Raw genomic sequence first — 18,593 nt, forward strand, 5'->3', positions numbered from 1 at the left:
AAGGGGCTCATGGAACACTTTGTTAAGATCAATTCTGAAGGGTTGGGGAGAAGAAGTTTCAAATGGACATGGTGAGGGTGTACCTGCAAGCAGAAAGAGGGGGCCCTACCACTTTCTCTTGATGCCAGGGGCAATTTATGGCCTGAATATAGAAATTGGAGGTATAATATTTGTTGTTACAGTTGGTGGAACCTCTCCCCCCCGCCCACCCCCTACAGCTGTCTCCCTGGATCCCTGCCCAGCCCTGTGCTGGTGCTATGATGCCTGGGGCCTGTGCCTATGAATGAAAGTGAGCCCGGCTTGTCCTTGGTCCCATGTTAACCTCCTTCTGGGGCTGGGCCAGGGTGCTGAGCTCAGCCTCTAAGCGATGCATGTTTGCCTCACAGGAAACTCTATTTCAAAAAGCGTACAAGGCCAAGCCCCACATGCATCCCAAATTCAGGGGAACAAGTCACCGAGGGCCTGTATTATGAAAAAAGTTAAACGGGGCTCGGTGAGGAATGGTCCACTCGCATGTGCTAGGACATTCTGTTTCTGAACATTTTGGCCTGAACTGTTTATTGGTGCAACTTTTATAGCACAATTTGTGTACTCACACCAGAGAGGGGCACTTGAGTGTTCAAAGGGGACTCCTATGTGCCATGGGTAGGTGTGGTCACGAGTGGGCTGTTGACAGAGTTCTAAGAACACTAGCCTACCAGTATGGACTGTGCCCTGACTCATGCTCTGTCATGCCGGGAGGGAGGGTGATGGACAGGGTGAGATGCCCTCCCCCTACAGCCATTCCAGCCTTATAAGTCATTAAGACATACCTTGCTTCCTTTTCCTTCCTCCCAATTCTTGTGTCAGCCCCCCTTCTTTCCATCCCCCTTACATTCCTGAGACACTCATCATTCCGATCACACCATTTGCCTCGTGCTGAAATGGATCCATTCCTTCATTTAGTCATTCGCTAAGTATATAGGGTCAGCCAACCATGGATTCAGATCCCAGGGTAACCAGGGTAAATTAACTGAAGATTTAAAAACGTCAAACTAGCATTTACAATAACTCCTATTTCCCACAAAAACCCATACATCCTTTCTCGTTAAATTGATGTTCATTTCATTCTCTGGATCGTGACAGCTGTGGGTGCCAGGTTCCCTCTCTCCCCCATCTCAGGCTCCTTTCAATGGGCTGCTGGGGGTTTCAAGGCATGGGACAAGTCACCTACCTCCTCTGAGCCCATTTCCATTATAACATGGGAGTAACACTGATATCTATCTGATGGGCTGCTGGGATGTTCCAAAGTTGGGTACACACTAAATTATAGCTTCAAGCGCCATATTCACCAACAGTCACCTAGGTACACGTCTCTGGGTTGGGGGGACAAGAAGATGTGTCAAACCTGGACCCTGCCCTCCAGAGGTTTGCAGCCAGGTAACTCTGTTAAAGGTGTGCACATCAGTCCTGGTCCCATGAACAAATGTGGCAAGTACCATAGGGTCTAAAAGGAGTGATCACTGCCAGGAAAGGGAGTAGGAGCCAGGAAAGACCATGAGAGAGGTGTCCACAGAACTGGGGGTTTACAGCTAGGCAGGATTGGGATCTTCAGAGGGTGCAGGTAGGGCATTCCTGGCAGAGGGAACAGTCTGAACAAAGGCACCGGAGAAGGAAAATACAAGCTGTATTTGCGAAATGCAAATAATTCTATTGGAGTTAGCGTATGCTCTTAATTCTGCCAAACTCACAGTGCTGTGCATTCACTCATTCCTTTAGCTTTGGTGACCAGGGTTAGGCAGTGAGGAAAAAATGTGGTCACTGCTTATGAGAAGGTCACAGTTTGGACAGGAGACAGGGAAGTGCCTCAGACAGGAGGTTGCCAGAGAGAGCCATTCCTGTGGTGTTTGGGTGTGGACGAGGGGACCTACTGAGCCTCAGACCCCCTCTCTTCATGGGGTCCTCCAAGGCCCTGGGAGGGAACCCAGCATGGTTTCTCACGATTGTATGATTTTGTAAAGTTTTCAAAAGTAGGATCTATTACCTACAATTATTAGGACCACTGTCTACTTCCATTCTGACCCTCCTCTGCCAGATTTCCCCTCATGTGGGTGTTAGTATAGGAGCCATGGGCATTTGGGGGAACTAGCTGAGAGTTAAGGTACATTTTATGTGGGTTCTGTTGAATACACGTATGTGGCTTGTAACTTTTTCTTTCTGTATAACTAGGTTACCACGAGCCAAAGTTAGGGCACGGTGGACAAACAGCTTCTAGAAATACTCTCTTGTCCATGATGCCGATTCACCTGGCCTTGTGGCATCGAGTGGTCAGACTAAAGACTGGTCCCTCATAGGAGAGTCCTGTGGTGCTGGGACCGCATGGATGTGGATGATGGAGGTGAAATGTATGCAGCCAGAAATGAAACTGCAAAAAAGTCTTCCAGATTTGATGTTTCCCCAAATTTCATAAAAATCTTAAAAATGTTATGTGGCATTACTAATAAGTTGTGAAGCTGAAGAAAGTCTGGAGTATCCTATATAATAAAAGTCCAGTGACAATAATGGCAAAATGACCAGAATGACCGCTCGACTAGTCACTATGAGGTGCACTGACCTCCTCTCAGTCTCTTTCCCTGGCCAGCAGGCTCTAATCGCCGATGGGGAATGGGGAATCGGGGTGGGTGGTAGGGATGCAGGCGGCACCAGGCCAAGGCCCCTGCCCTGCCAGTTGCCCCCCACACAGAGGGTGACCCGCAGCAGGTGTGGGGCTGGCGAGCAGGCAGCAATGGCTGACCTCTTGGTCCCTCCCCCGGCCATCAGGCTCCCGTTGCCTGATGGCGAATGGGGAACCGGGGTAGGTGGCAGCGAGATGGCCCTGATCGCAGGCTAGGCCTAGGGACCGTACCCGCCAGGCCTCTAGTCTATATAATAAAAGCCTTAGCAACTGTTATGGCGGAACAACCAGAATGACCGCTCAATGCAAGAGCTGCCCCCTGGTGGTCAGTGCACTCCCACAGGGGGAGTGCTGCTCAGCCAGAAGCTGGGCTCACGGCTGGCGAGTGCAGCGGCAATGGCGGAGCCTCTCCTGCCTCCGCGGCAGCGCTAAGGAGCAGTGAGCCGAGTGGTAAGGAACAGAGAGCAGGCAGGCGATAAGGAGTGAGGGGTCCCGGACTGTGAGAGGGCACAGGCCGAGCTGAGGGACCCCCCCCGCCCCAGTGTATGAATTTCATGCATTGGGCCTCTACTCCATAATAAAAGAGAAAATTTGATTTCTCTTGCTAGGGGAAGGAAGACTCAATTATTTTTATGCTAGAGGCCTGGTGCATGAATTCATGCATGGGTGGGGTCCAGCTGGCCTGCCCCAATGGGGGCCCATTGGCCCGGGCTGGCTGGGGAAAGGGGCCGTGGAAGGTAGGCCGACCCCAACCCCGATTGGGGTGGTGGGCTGATTGGAGGCAGGGCCGGCTGGGGGATGGGCCATGGGAGGTTGGCCAGCCAGCCCCAACCCTGATCGGGGTAGGGAGGCCGATCATGGGCGGTGCTGGCCGGGGGGAGGGGCTGCAGGCAGTTGGCCGGCCAGCCCTGCCCCCAATCGTGGTCGGGGGGCTGATCAGGGGCTGGGTTGGCCAGGGGAAGGAGCTGTAGGAGGTTGGGGCAGTCCAATCGGGGACCCCATTGGGCAGGTTGGCTGCCACAGTGCACATCATAGCGACCAGTCATTCTGGTCATTCCGGTCACTTGGCTTTTATATATAATAAGATTCTCTGGGTTCTCACCAGGATACTATGCCTCTTGGTGGCTAAACCATAGGCAGCCCCTTCCCCTTCCTTTCCTCCTTCTCAGAGTAGGCTCTGGTTTCCCCAGTTCCTTCATGGGGTTCCATAAAGGGGCTCAGAGCCCCATCCCTAGGGTATCCCTAGTGATAAACTGTTAGCATTACCTGGTTACCTAGACAATCCAGGTTCTGTCACTAATCAGCTGGGTAGCCTGAGGCAAATCCCTCAGTCTCTCTGAGTGTCAGCTTCCTCATCTATAAAATGGAGACAATAATAGTGCCCCCTTCGTAGGCCTATGGGGAAGAGTGAGTGAGAGAATGCATAGAGAGCACCCCTGCCTGGTGTAGCACAATGAGGCTGGCACATGGCCGACCTAATAAATGGTAACTGTTAGTGTTATTATTATCAGACGTGGTCGGGGCACAGTGGCTGTGGAAACCCCCTGCAGAAATGGCAGAAAGCAATTTCCCAGTGTGGCCTGGAAGCCATCAGTTATTTTTATGAGCCACGCACATGCTCAGGTAAAGGCCTCTCCTGCATTACAGATCTTAATAGGCCCATCTGTGATGTCACCGCAGCTACACACAACCCGCTGGCATGGCTGTGGCCTGTTTTGCTCTAGCAGGACTGGATGTCTCTACAAATGGCCCCTCATCCTGTTGTACCTGACAAGCATGCCCTTTACATCACCTTCCCTCTCCCCACCCTCTGACCCAGTCCTCTGAACCTCATGGCAAAGCTGAGGCTAAGATTCATCCACTCTCTCCTTTCTTTTCTTCTTTCTACCCTGCCCCTCGCTTCTTCCCACAAATATTCGTTGTGTCCAACCACCATAGTGTTTTCCAGGACTCCAGGACTTTAGGAGACTCATAGTAAAAATTCAAAATACATTTTTTTGAGGGGACATAGAGTTACCAACTTTTTGTTTTGCAAGTAAGGCATTGAACACACACACAATGACTATCACCACCGCTTATTACCATCCTTTCTAAAAAGAACATAATGGTTCCATTAAAAAAAATGCTATTTCAGTGCCCCAAAATAGAATAAAAGAACAGTCATTTTATATTGAATACATTTGGAAAAACACGGAATTTTTATAATTTTTTTTCTCGTTTCATCACGAGCAGCAAAAATTTATCACCCAAGGGCACCAGACCTCAGACAAATGTTTGGGAAGCACTGTGATTACAAAAGGAATGATATAATGACTGTTTATTAAGTGCCAACTGTGGAGTCTGGTAGACTTTACCATTTACTAGCTGTGTGACCTTGGGCAAGTTACCAAACCTCTCTGAACTTTTGTTCCCTTGCCTATAAACACAGGGATGTTGCTCTGCAGAGGGGTTGTAAGAATAGAACACCCGCTACACTGACGATGCTGCTTCCACAGTGCTCATTTTCCTCCCCTTCTCCAAGGAGGCTTTGGTTAAAGAATTCACTTTCCCTCCTGCCAGCCTTCCTGCCTTCCACCATGTGGACTAGTCCAAGGGTCTGGGCAGGATTGAGATGCTTCTGGCTGTACCAGGGGAGGCTTAATCAAGCTTTCTGGTCCCACCATGGGGTGCTGATTCCAGGGGTTCCCAGGCATGGGGGTGGGAGGCTGATGTTATCTATGCTGGCTACAGAAGATTCACCTGCAGGAACTTGTTAAAAATCAAGATTCTCGGGCCCATCAGGAAAGATTCTGATACGATAGGTCTGCAGATGGTGGTCCAACAAACTTCACTTTTAAAAACAGCCCCCCTTGCCTGACGTTTCTGATGAGCAGCTAAGTTAGCTGATGATCATGACTCTCTGGCTTTTGGGTTGGGACACTCTGACCACTCAACCCATAAGTGTGTCTGGCAGATCATTCCTAGTATGGTGTCTTATGGGCCCTCATGAATGGGGTCTGAAGATGATCGTGGGAGGAATTCTCTTGGCTGTGTGTTTCACCCCACCATCCCCCTTCCTATCTTCCCCATCTCAACAAATGGTACCTCCATCATCTGGAAACCTCAGGGTTATTCCAGACACATTTCTTGCTCTCACGAACCCTCCTATATCATAACTAACCCACCCCCAAGTCTTTGAACTGCCTGCTTATCTCCATTTCCACAGCACCAGCGTGGTCTAAGTCACCACCAGCTCTCACTGGGATTGTGGCCTCCTAACTGCTCTGTCTCTGGTCTGTGTTCTACATGTTGGCCTGAGTTGTCTTTTTAAAGACATAATTCAGATTCTATCTCTTGTCTGCTTTAAATCCTTCAGTAGTGGCCAATGCAACTTAAGATAAAATCTGAAGTTTTTATGGGGCTTAAAAGTTCCTGCATGACCTGGCCTCTGCCCACACCTCCAGCCTCCAATTGCACCTGCCTCCCCTCCATTCTCCGGGCTCTGTTAGTTTCCTACAACTCCTACCTCAGGAATTATGGGTGTGCCCTTCCTTCTGCCTACACTCCTCTCCTTCTACCTGCCCCCCTTCACTGAATTAGCTCCTCCCAACTGCCCAGGATTCTCTCTAAATGTCACTCAGGGACCCCTATGATATACTGATTCCCATTATAGACTTCTAATAGCATCTCACCCCCTTTCTTCAAGTCACTTATCACAATAGTGGGCATGCAAAAAATACATACTTATTCAGTGAAATGAAATGAATGAATGAATGAATGAATGAATGAATGATGAAATATGTCGAGCTAGAACCCTAGAGGAAGGCCAGGACCCACTTTTTCCTTCGGGATGGGATGAAAGGCTGAACCTTGAAACACTCACATCTTATACAGTGCAGGAGGTGTGCAGGAAATCTAGCTAGATATTCTAGAATGTTGTATGAACTTCCCTGACATTTTATGGGTGCATCCTTTTTAGGAGTGAGTGAAGAGTGGGAGAAAGGTAGGGCTTTGTAACAGAAGTACAATAACCCACTTTTGACAGGTGGCTCTGAGTTTCCTGGAGACCAATTGCTATGAGAGTAGGTTGGAACCACAGAGCAGAAAGGCCAGACATCTCCTGGGTGCAGTGGAACAGGTATGTGCCTGCTCTGACAGACCTGGATTCAACTCTTGGTACCATCAGTTACTTGCTGTGTGACCCTGAGCAGGAAGACTAACCTCTCTGAGCTCCAGTATGTTCCTCTGTAGTGAGGGAGCAATTACTCTCCCCTATCAGAATTAATGAGGTAATGTCTGTTGAGGGCCTAGCAGAATGTCTGGCTTATAAGATGTGTTCCATGTTAGTATGATGTCACTAGGCTGTAAGCCTCCTGCAGGCAGGAGCCATGTTCATTTTTGGCCCAACAATCCAGTAATTAATATAGTGTTTGGTACCTAGTAGGTGCTTTAGAAAGTCTTTATTAATGATTTCATTAATGGTCAAATGTATTTTCCTTCTGTAGGATTTCCCTCTTGTAGGAAGGATTCCCTGTGTGTGAAAATTTGTCCTAACTCAAATCAACTGCTTTCCTTGTGAGCAACTCAAATCCTTGTGTTTTGAAACCTCTGAGCTGGAGGATTAGTTGTGTTTGTGGGGGTGGCTTTGTCCTGAGTCATCTTTGAGACCCCCACCCTCCCTATGCTCCTGTGGGAGGTGGGGATTCATTCCACACTTGGAATGAGAGGACTGGAGAAACAAATCAATGGCGAGAGGAATTCCTATTTGGTTCCAGTACTATAGAGAACACAACTGCTTCTTTGAAATAGACCTTCATTTATTTGGAGGGGAAAGCAGTTAGTTCAATAAGGGCTTCCTAGGGCCTTTCAGCATTTTAAAAGATGGAAGAAAGATTTGGAGCAAGGCAAGGTTCCAGTGTTTTCTAAGCAACACACTAAGCCCAGCTACTAGTTGGCTGCCCAGCACTTCCTGCTACCCCCGTCCCCACCCCATCCTTCCCCCCAATGCACTGCACTTCCCTCAATAGCCCAGCCACTTCTTGAGACCCTGACCAGGCCTTCCCCAGGCAGGTGGGAGCTGACCTTCATTAGAATACTGGGCAGGTGAAGATTCCTTGGACATCTTGTACATGACCCAAATGAGTAGAAATGCTGCTCTATTATATTCCAATTATTTCCTGTCTCTCCATGGCCTGATTCCAGGGACCAAATAAAGAGGTCCTTGTTTGGTGGAGTCCATCCCTGCTCCAGAGTAAGTGAGAGCTGGTCCCTGGCCGTACTTGGTCTGAGGCCACAGGAAAAGGGTGGGGAGGAGGTAGGGAGGGTGTTACAGGTGGGGAGGGCTCCACAGGAGATGAGAGGCAGCCCAACCCTGCTTCCAAAAATAAAAATAAGGGAGGAAGGTAAACAAATGGGGCTCCTAACTATGACACTGCAGGGGGAATGGCTATTTTCCCTCTTTCCCAAGAGGAATACCAACCCTCCTCTCCCACGGAGAAGACAAACACGGCTATGGAAATCTCCTGCCATCCAGGCCCCTATCGCCAATTGGAAGTTACTCCTACCTGCACTTGTGTTTGCCAGCCATTGTCTTCTCAGATCTGCTTTCTCTCCTTATGAGCAGAAAGCCTTTCATGGAAAATTTAGAATTTGGAACCTTCTTCAGATTCCAAAGGAGTTATTGTTCTACATCATGCTACTCTTATTTGGGTGTTATTTGAACTCAGAGAAAGTAGAAACCCACATCTAGGGTTTGCTTGGATGCTCTTGCTGAATTATTAAGAACATGTTAATTAAGCACCTTCTCTATTTGAAGCTCTTGTGTACCTTTTCAAACCCAAAGCCTGGAGTCCATATTCCTCATCTGCTAAGGCGAGGGGGCTGGAGGAGAGGATGTGAGTGGGGTCAGTTCAGGGGCAGCTCACTGGGACATCTCTGGGAGATAATGGCATGGATGGTCAGAAAGTTTTCATGGCAAGGATAGGAGAGAGGAGCTTTGAGAGCATCATGGTGGTAAGAACATCTCACTTTCTGTGGTGTGGAAGCTGTTACAGGGATAAGGTCTCAGAAAGGCATCAACAGAAAGGGGGAAAGTGGGGAGGGTGGGAGTGAGAAGAAACTGAGGGTGGTCCTGAAGAGCAGGGCCCAGAGAGCAGCCACATCATCCTGAACCACCCACCCTGTGGCTGGGGAAGGACGAGGCTTTACACTGTGTAAAACCATGGCCTCCAGCAGGCTGGACAAGGGTTCCAGCAGTGGCGCTCCAAGCCTGGTCGGCGGGCCACCTTTTCAGAATCACCACGTGGACTCCTGGGATCCATCTGATCTACTGAGTCAGAGTGTCTGTGGGTTAGGCCTAACAAGCTGAATGTTTTATCAGGTTCCACAGATGATTCTGATCCTTATTCAAGTTTGCGAGCCCTTGATCTAGAACCCTGTGGTTCTTTGAAAGTGATCTCTGAAGCCCACAGAGGTAAAGCAACAATCCTAAGGTCACATGATGGCAAAGCTCACATGGAAACCAAATGGCTCCTGATCCTCAGAGCAATGCATGAAAAACTAGACTCCTCCTGACTCCCAGACCATTCCAACATGCCAGCAGCCTCTTCACCTATTTGGAGCTGTTTCCCTTGCCCGCCTACTGTGAGCGCCTGCCCCTTTGATCCATCCCTGCATCCTGCTGGGGCCTGCTCCTTCCTGAGGATACTCGGGTCATAGCCTCTGCCTGCCAGTGGGCAGGAGCAGAAAGGCCCAGTTCTCTTCTGAGCCTTTAGTAACAGGTGTGGGGACTGGCAAATGAGTAGAGAAGGAGGAAATACACAGTTATAGCTGAGGGGTGACTTGGGTTGGGTTTGTAGTACTAACAGCTAACTTTCGTTGAGCATTTGCTGTGCACCAGACACTGCATTAAATGCTTTCCATGCATTAGTGCAAACCCCATGGAGCAAATCGTAAACAGGTCTATTTTGCAGATGAAGAAACTGAGGCCCACAGAAGAGCTGTCTTTGCCCAAGGTCACTTAGCTAATGACACGTGGCCAAATCACTTCCATGTACAACTAGGAGCTTTGAATGGCCCAATGCAGTGTGAACCGTCATCCACTTTAACCTGACGAGCCTGCGAAAGGACCTTGAGACCTTGGGAAAGAAAAGAAAGCTTCTCTGCAGTGGGATGTGATCACTCCGGGTTGGGGGGGCAGAGCTTAACCCTTTCCACTGAAATCATTCATGACGCCATTAGCCGGGCTTTAGAAATGGTAATGTGGAGAGTAGGTTAAACAGCCTTTTCCCTTATCTTTTTTAAAGGCAAACTCCTGATATCAGTTTGCTTTCTTTCCATTTGCCTCTTTCTCTTAAAGTAACGTGTCTTCAGAATTGTAGTTACTTGAGGAATTTGGTTGTGTAGGGTTCTAACTGAGCCTCTGGTGTGATTGCAGGCATGTGTGGTCCATGTCATATAGCAGCTGCTATGTCTTCTGATACCAGGCACATGACTTTGCCATGATCGCCTCCCTCCATTCATTTTTCTTGAGCGTCCCCCAGAGATAGGAGAAGAAATCAAAGCAGATCAGTGCCTCAGAGGAGGGGACAAGTGTTTCCCAGCCCATGTGGATAGCATGTCACACTATGCTTTAGGTTTGCCTCTTAACCAGACCTCTTCTTCCTTAGAAGAAATCAGTCAGGTAGCCTTTGAATAACTCAGTTGGACCACCAAAAAAAAAAAAAAAAAAAAAAAAAAAAGAGAAAAAAAAAGATGGACATATTTTTATTGGAGGGGAAGGACTCAATTTCATCCTAGCAGGATTTGGTGTCTGGCAGCTAATGGTGAGGGACGACTATAATTTAATTCTGGTCATTTCATAAATCACCAGAATTAGGAGCATTTTTTGGTGAAAACTGAGAATATGTGATCTTCAGGTCATCTTCCTTTTCTTTCAAATCTCAAGCTTTAGATAACTTAAAGGCAAGTTGGGGCTGTGTGACTGTAAAATGATCTTATTAACTCATAATGAAGCTGTGCAGGGAGGAGGGGGAGCACGCAGCCTCTGCAAAGCTCTTGAGCAGCGTGGGGCTCTCTGCAAAGAGCCCTGGAAATGCTGAATGAAAACCGCCTTTCTGTGTACGAGCTGCCTCCCTGCTCTCCAGTGCCGCGTCTGCGGTAACTACAAACTACTTTGTATGCTGCATTCGTGAGGCTGCCTTAGCTGACACATGATTACTACTGAAATAACGCTGGTGTGATGTTCAAGTCCAGCGGCCTTTTTAATTATTAAACTGAGGATGCTGAATGAATTATTCTGCATACCAGATTTTCCTCCTGTGGCTCTATTTCAAGCAACTAGTACCTTAGCGTGTTCCACTAACACCTGAGTTGGTTCTTAGCCAGCTATCCAATCTGCAAAGCCTTTGCAGACAAACAGTATTCTTTAATCTCCAAACACTCACAGACTGGAAAAAACAACAACAAACCACATCACCCCCCCCCTCCACACACACACACAAAAAAAAAACTTTAAAGTAAGCTCATCAGTAAAGCCAAGATCGGAAAATGCACACAGTCCCTCCACCATGCCCCCAACTCACCAAGTGGTAGAGCGATGAAGAAGGGTAGCCAACACAAGATGAACATCCCGACCACTATGCCCAAGGTCTTGGCTGCTTTCTTTTCCCTGGAGAACTTAAAAAGTTTGACAGCTATGGAACTCCTGGGGTTGTGGCCCTTGGCCTTGGTACTGCTGAGAGTGTCCTCGTGAAAGTTCTTGGAGTGGATCCTCAGGGTCAGCTCCTTGGAGTTGCACATCTCCCTCATGACTCCGGCCTCCAGGTTCTTGGTGGTCCTCTTGGCAACTATGTAGACCCGGCAGTACATGACCAGAATGACAGCCAGAGGGATGTAGAAGGAGCCCAGCGAGGAGAAGAGGGCGTAGAAGGGTTCTTCGGTGACCCCGCATTCCTTGTCATCGTTGGGTGCTGGCTCCTTCCACCCAAGGAGAGGCCCGATGGAGATGACTGTGGATAAGACCCAGACACTGAGAAGCGCCAAGATGGCCTTTCTCCGGGTGACAAGCGTGGGGTACTGCAGAGAATGGCGCACCCCAATGTAGCGATCGATGGAGATGGCGCACAGGCTCAGGATGGAGGCGGTGCAGCACAGGACGTCCACGGCGGCCCAGATGTCACAGAAGATCCGGCCCAGCACCCAGTAGCCCAGCACCTCCAGGGCAGCCGAGAAGGGCAGCACGGTGAAGCTCAGCAGCAGGTCGGCGATGGCCAGGTTGACGATGAAGTAGTTGGTGGGTGTCCGCAGGTGACGGTTGCAGGCCACAGACAAGATGACTAAGATGTTGCCTACGATGGCAAAGATGATGAAGGCGCCCAGCACCATGCCCACGGAGATGGCCCTGGTGATGTCCAGCTGGGGCAGCCTGGAGTTATTGGAGGTCTGGTTGGGGCCAGTGAAGTTGGCATTTTTCAACTCTCCCCAGTGGGCAGGTGCTGATGTGTTGTGGCCGGTGTCCAGGTCGGGATTCATCTTAGAGTCCGCCCTCCATAGCCAGGGGGTGGACAGGGCTGGAAGGGCTGCGGGGAGGGCTCCTCAGCTGCCCTGAAACTTTGCCTCCCCCGCGGTGGGCTTCTTCCCAGAGGCGCCCTCCTGGCGAGGAGGCATCTCCCCTAGCAGCCGGCAGTGCGTCTCCTGCACCGCGCTGCTCGCTAGCTCGCCTGTGCCTGTGGAGGGAGGAGAGAGGGGAGAGGCGGCAGCTCCAAGTTAATGGTCCACGTCAGGCGCCGGCCGGCTCGCGAGGGAGCAGGGAGCGGAGCAGCGGGAGGAGGGGCGCGGGCGGGGGGCACCGGGCTCCCGGCGGCGGGCTCGCCCCGCTGCGGGTCTGCGGGCAGCAGCGTCTCCGCCCAGCCAGCACCGAGGAGGGTCCGCTTTCAATGAGCCGCCTCTGGGCTGACTGCACGCTGGTGACATCAGGAGGGGGAGCCCGGCGCCCTGACTCCACGCGGCACTAGGGGGCAATGCGGGTCTAGCGAAGGCGCCCGCAGCCCCGACGCCGCCACCCTGGTTAGCTAGCTGTGCCCCCACCACCGCAAGCCTGGTGTGTGTGCGTGGGGGTGGGGAAGAGGGGGTGGGCAAAAAGAACGACTTGAGCGTGGGAATTCCCGTACGCCCCATCCCGAGGTGGCACGCTGAGGTTCTTTTCCCTCCTATTTACTCCTCATTTTAAAAAGTGGGGTGGGGGTGCTTACCTCTAATAGGATGGCGTCTGAAGTCAACCCCCAGAATTAGCGGGATATGCAACTTGTGTGGCACCTAAAAGAGGAAGAATGCCTAGGTTAGGCAGGTGGGAAGGACTTGAGTCAGATCTGAGACCAACCTCCATCCTTCACCTCTCCATGAAAATAAAACTAAGGCTTCTCTTCATTCATTCATCCATCCATTCACTCATTCACTCAGACACTCACTCATTCATTCAACAGATTGTTAACTAAGTGCCCATGGCCTGCCCTGGGTTCTGTTCTAGGCCCCGTGGGCATAGCAATTGAACCCATAATAGACAAAGACCCCTAGGAGCTTACATTCTAGTGGGAGGAGACAGTCATTAAAAAAGCAAGCAAATTGTGAGGGGTGTCCTATGCTGACAGATATCACGAAGAAAATATGGCAAGTAGGGGGGAAATGGAATGGGGTGTGTGTAGGGGGGTGGCATTTGAAATTTTGAATGAGTGCTCAGGATGTCACTGAAATGGTATTTGAGTCAAGACCTGAAAGAAATGAGGAACAGCCGAAACCGATTTGGCTCAGTGGATAGAGCGTTGGCCTGCGGACTGAAGGGTCCCGGGTTCGATTCTGGTCAAGGGCATGTACATTGGTTGCGGGCACATCCCCAGTGGGAGGTGTGCAGGAGGCAGCTGATCCATGTTTCTCTCTCATGGATGTTTCTAGCTCTCTATCCCTCTCCCTTCCTCTTTGTAAAATATCAATAAAATATATTTAAAAAAGAAAAGAAGAAATGAGGAACAAATTAGTAGTGGGTTATCTGGGGGTGAGGATGGTGATGGTGGGGGTAAGAGACCTCTTGGCATCGGGTGACAGGACTTGGAGAATCTAGATTAGTTGTTCTCTCTCCCCTCCCCCTTTCTGCCTTGTACTAGTATAATCACCATGCCGTACATTAGATCCCCAGATCTTATTCATCTTATAACTGGAAGTTTGTACCCTTTGACCAACATCTTCCCATCCCACTCTCCCAAGCCCTGGTAACCACCACTCAATTCTCTGTTTCTATGAATTCAGCTTTTTTAGATTCTACATATAGGTGATCTCATATAGCATGTCTGTTTTGGAGTCTAACTTATTTTACTTAGCATAATGCCCTCAAGTTTCATCTATGTTGTTGCAAATGGCAGGATTTCCTTCTTTCATGGCTGAATGAAATTTCACTGTATATATACACCATGTCTTCTTTATCCATCCATCAGTTGATGAACACTTAGGTTGTTTCCATATCGTGGCTATTGTGAATAATGATGCAATGAACATGGAGTACAGTTCTCTCTGAGTTCCTATTTTCATTTGTTTTGGACATATACCCAGAAGTGGGGTTGTTGGATCATATGGTAATTCTGTTTTTAATTTTTTGAGGCACTTCCATGTGGTTTTTCATAGGACTGTACCAATGTAAATTCGAGATAGGGGGTGGATTGATTGTTATAGAAGGCACAGTCTTCCAAATAGTCAATTTTGGGACCCTGAGCTACTCCTGCTGGGAGGGAACCCACATATATTGAGCTCTTACTGATAGCCAAGCATTTACTAATTTTCCTTTATTCTTCACAACAACCCTTTGAGAGAAGTATAACCATTCTCCATTGACTGGTGAGAAAAACCATGATTTAGGAAGCGTTTGTATATTCCTGAGGTCACATGGCCAGTATACATGTGGCAGATTAATAGGCAGTCACAGCTGGAGACTGAAAAGTAAAGCCTCATGCCTTCTTTCACTCCTGTCCACAAGCCTGCATCTAGGGTTTCCTACCTCCACTATAACCTGATATTCAGGGCTAGAGAACCAGGAAATCACTCAGGGTGACTGACATTTAGGCTCCTCAACCTAGAGGAAGGTTCTGAATTTCTTTTTATTTACTTTATACATATATTGGGGGGGGGGATAGGTGGTTGTTATACATCTAAGGTTTTAATCTTTTCCCACCAAAATGCACAAAACACACAATTTCAAGGGATTCCATGAGATTAAGATATCTGAGGTGGAGAAAATAGGTGAAAATTTCCCATTTTAATTAAACTGGCTTAAGTTGTTTTTTGATATTTTAAAATAAGAGATTCACAGATGTATGGTGACTTCACTCTTCAAGAACTATTAAACCCTCACTTGCCCATTTTCCATTTTGTCTTTTTTTAAAAAAATATATATTTTATTGATTTTTTTACAGAGAGGAAGAGAGAGGGATAGAGAGTTAGAAACATTGATGGGAGAGAAACATCAATCAGCTGCCTCTTGCACACCTCCTACTGGGGATGTGCCCGCAACCAAGGTACATGCCCTTGACCGGAATTGAACCTGGGACCTTTCAGTCCGCAGGCCGACGCTCTATCCACTGAGCCAAACCAATTAGGGCACCCATTTTCCATTTTGGAGGTGGCCCAGGAGGCAGTGGCAAGTGGTATGCTCCCACAGCTAGTCAGGTGCAGAGCTGGTGATCAAACAGGGCTTCCGTGGCTCAGAGCTGCGCTCCTTCCTCTGCCCCAGAGGGAAGCCACACAGGACAGCTACTCATGACTTACACAGCGGGATGTGAGACTGGGACAACTCTCTGCCAAGGGTCTTTATGAAGAGGAGAGATTGTCCTTGGTCCTGGGTGGCTTAAACTGGTTTATTCCCAAGGGGGAGTGGGAGGAGGTAAAGAATGCCAGTAAGTCGGCAGAAGCTGGCAATTAACACAAAGGCAGGGATGTGGGAGAGGAAGAGTGGGACAGAATGGAGAGCAAGCCCTGAGCCCACATTTCGATGGTGGTGGCCCATTTCCCACTTCCCTGGGCACTAATCTCACCAGCTATTGAACAGCCAGCAACACACCATTGAATTCACAGAGGCTGTGTGTACATAATCACAGTAACCAGCTGCAGTGCGAAAACTCAGTCCATCAGGTATTTTCCTGTGGTGGCAAAAGGCCAGGAAAAGAAAAAGAGCAAATGTGAGATTCAGAGTTGGTTTATAGTTGTTTGAAAGAGAAAAGTGTATTACCTAGATGAGACCTTATGTCTTCATTCAAGTGTCAGGATGTGGAAGAGATTATTGAGCCACATCCAGAGGTTCAAAATCCTTGTAGATTTCAGACATGTCATTTACCGGTGTCTTTCCCGAAGACAAAACAAACATCCCACCATAAGGCAAACAGGAATTAGCTTTAATAGCAGCCATGTACCAGGACCCCACTAAAGCAACCTTTGCTAATGGTCCTTTCCTCGCTGTTCCTCCCCTCTCTTCACTGGAGATGCCTCTTAACTCCGCCTGGCTGATATTTGACCGATGGAATTGACCGTTTGTCTAGGTGTCATGAGGATACAGATGATATTTTATTTTCTCGGTACTCCCTGGGGCAAAGCCAAGCACAGAGCTCTGACTCACTCGAGGCTTGGGGAAGAAGAACCTTTTCATTATCGGTGATTACATTAGAATCCTCTGATGTTACAAACTCCCATTTCTGGGAGCCCTCTAGGTGAAGCTGCCACTGAGTTTGACCTCTGGGGAGACCCAGGCAATGTGAGACTCAGAGATCTGCTTCGAGGATGTATGGAGGAGAGCTCTCACATGAGATCATGCAGTTTTGCATGGTTCTCCCTCTCCAGCTCTCTCCAGGTTTGCATTCAAGCAGCTACAGACAGGGCATCTACTCTGTGCCAGGCACCATGCTAGGAGCTGTGGGTGAGTCAAAGATTAATTAAATCAAACCAACAGCTTAGCACTGATCTAGGTGCCATGGGCAATGAATAAGATGGTAGAGCACCTGTCAGAGAGTACCTTCTATGTGCCAGGCACTGTGCTAGGTAGGTACTTAGTGTGCATTTATGCAAATCTCCGCAACAATGTAAGGTAGGAATTACCCCAATTTTACAAATGAGGAAACTGAGGCTCGGAGAGGTTCTGTGGCATGGCCAAGCTTATTCGGTGAGTAAGCAGCATTGGTATTCAGAGCATTGTCAGGCTCCAAAGCTTGCATCCCTCTCTCTGCACCAGACTGAGATTAAAAAAAAAAAGGCAGCAGAAGGTTCAGTGTTCGCCTTGAAGGAAATTACAGCAGAAGACAGAATGTGATCAGGTTCCTGAGCGAGGCAGAGGTCAGGGAGCGGACGGCAAGGCAGAGCTGGCCAGGCGAGAAGGTCCTGCTGAGGAGCTTCTCAGGTCGGGCTTCCTGGCCAACACCCGCTCTGCTGAGAATTTGAGAGCCGACTTGGAATCTAATCCCGCCTCTCTCATTTAATAGCTACTAATGTGACCTTGGGCAGGAGAGTAAAGTGATTAAGAGCCTGAACTTTGGCATCCAACAGATCTAGATTTATGTTCCAGTTCCACTAATTTATTAGCTGTGCGTCCTTGGGCAAGTCATCTATCTAATCACTTGGAGCCCCACTTGCCTCATCTGTAAAATGAAGATCGAAATAGTCCCTGCCTCATGAGGTAAGGATTAAATGCAATAATGTGTGTCATGTGCCAGGCACAGAGTAATAGTAATAATATCAGCTAAGGGTTATTAAGTGTTGGCTAGATGCTAGGCATTGTGCCCCAAATGCCTTATGGCCATGATCTGATTTAATAACATGAGGTAGATGCTATTATTATCAACATTTATAGATGAGGAAACTGAGTCTCAGAATGGTTGCCCAAGGCCCCAGGGCTAACAACTGGCACAGCTGGAATACAAAGTACCCAGTGAATGAGGCTGAAAATGAAAAAAGAGGAGGTGGGAGGCTTCTGCTCCAGCTACACGAGGGTCGTGATGGGAGGCTGAGAAGCACACTCTCCTGGGCAGGAGACACTTCAGCTGAGGTGTTTCCTCCAGCTCCAAAGGCAGCAGGTCAGAGGAACCCGGGCATGAGGGATTTCAGCTCCCTCTGGTAATGACAATTTGTCAATCTTTGTTGAGCACAGATTCCCTCAACTCAGGAATTCTCATTGCACAGCCTTCCCTGGAAGGTAGAGAACGCGGGAGTATCCCTTTGCAGCAGGCTGGCGAGGATTAATTGCCAAGTCATCCAAGGGCTGAATTCATGTCACATGTTTGGGAAGAGCCCTGAATTGGAGGTCTGGGGTGTGAGGGCACAGGAGTGCGGAATGTGAAAAACCTGCTAACTCAGGAGCTGGAGAAGGGGGTCTATTCTCTCTTGGACCCCAGCAGCTCCTCTGATGGGTGGGACAACATAAACAGGTTGCCCAAACCAACCCGTGGTGCTGCACAGTTGAGGGCCAGGAGGGAGAGTGTGCCATTTTCTCGAATGACTCTGGCTGTCCCTTTATGGCCATGGGCTTTGCCCGTCACTCTGCCCAGGAATCTATAGTGACCCCAAAATTGATCTAGGAAGGGTCTCTAGGCTATGATCTGATTTGGAGCTGGGTGGGCAGTAGTGTCTGCAGCATGTTCTCCACAAGACAGATGTCTTTGTCCATATCAAAGACTGAGGGCAGGGAGCTGATGGAGATTTTACTGGCACTAAAGCTCTCCCAAGCTGCCTCTGTAACTGCTGCTGCCAGAATGTACTTTCTAATCACCCTGTTGAAACCATTAAAGGTTAAAGTAAGACGTAACAAAACAAAACTTATGGCAATAGGCTCTTTACAGCTGATTTTTGAAGGCTACACTGTTGTAGTTAGGATCATGGACTTGAGAAATGTCAGAATCAGAAGGACCCTAGAGACTGCCTAGTCCAGGGCTCAGCAAAC

At 48.8% G+C, this 18,593-nt stretch overlaps 1 protein-coding gene across 3 annotated transcripts in view; it reads right to left on the minus strand.

Annotated features, from left to right (window-relative positions):
• The window catches only part of ADRA1B (adrenoceptor alpha 1B), a 96,199-nt gene that overhangs the window by 38,500 nt on the left and 39,106 nt on the right, over positions 1-18,593 (minus strand). The window contains exons 2-4 of one of the 3 annotated variants that reach the window (XM_080676203.1): positions 15,706-15,810; positions 12,883-12,946; positions 11,215-12,357 (exon numbers count right to left, since the gene is read on the minus strand). In XM_080676203.1, coding sequence (XP_080532329.1) covers positions 11,215-12,163 — 949 coding nt within the window. In that variant the 5' untranslated portion in view covers positions 12,164-12,357; positions 12,883-12,946; positions 15,706-15,810. Of the gene's footprint in view, positions 1-11,214; positions 12,520-12,882; positions 12,947-15,705; positions 15,811-18,593 lie in introns of those variants that run through there. The other 2 variants (XM_080676204.1, XM_080676202.1) reach the window with 2 other exon arrangements.

This window comes from Plecotus auritus (assembly GCF_963455305.1).
Source record: "Plecotus auritus genome assembly, chromosome: 6".
Classification (NCBI taxonomy): Eukaryota; Metazoa; Chordata; class Mammalia; order Chiroptera; family Vespertilionidae; genus Plecotus; species Plecotus auritus.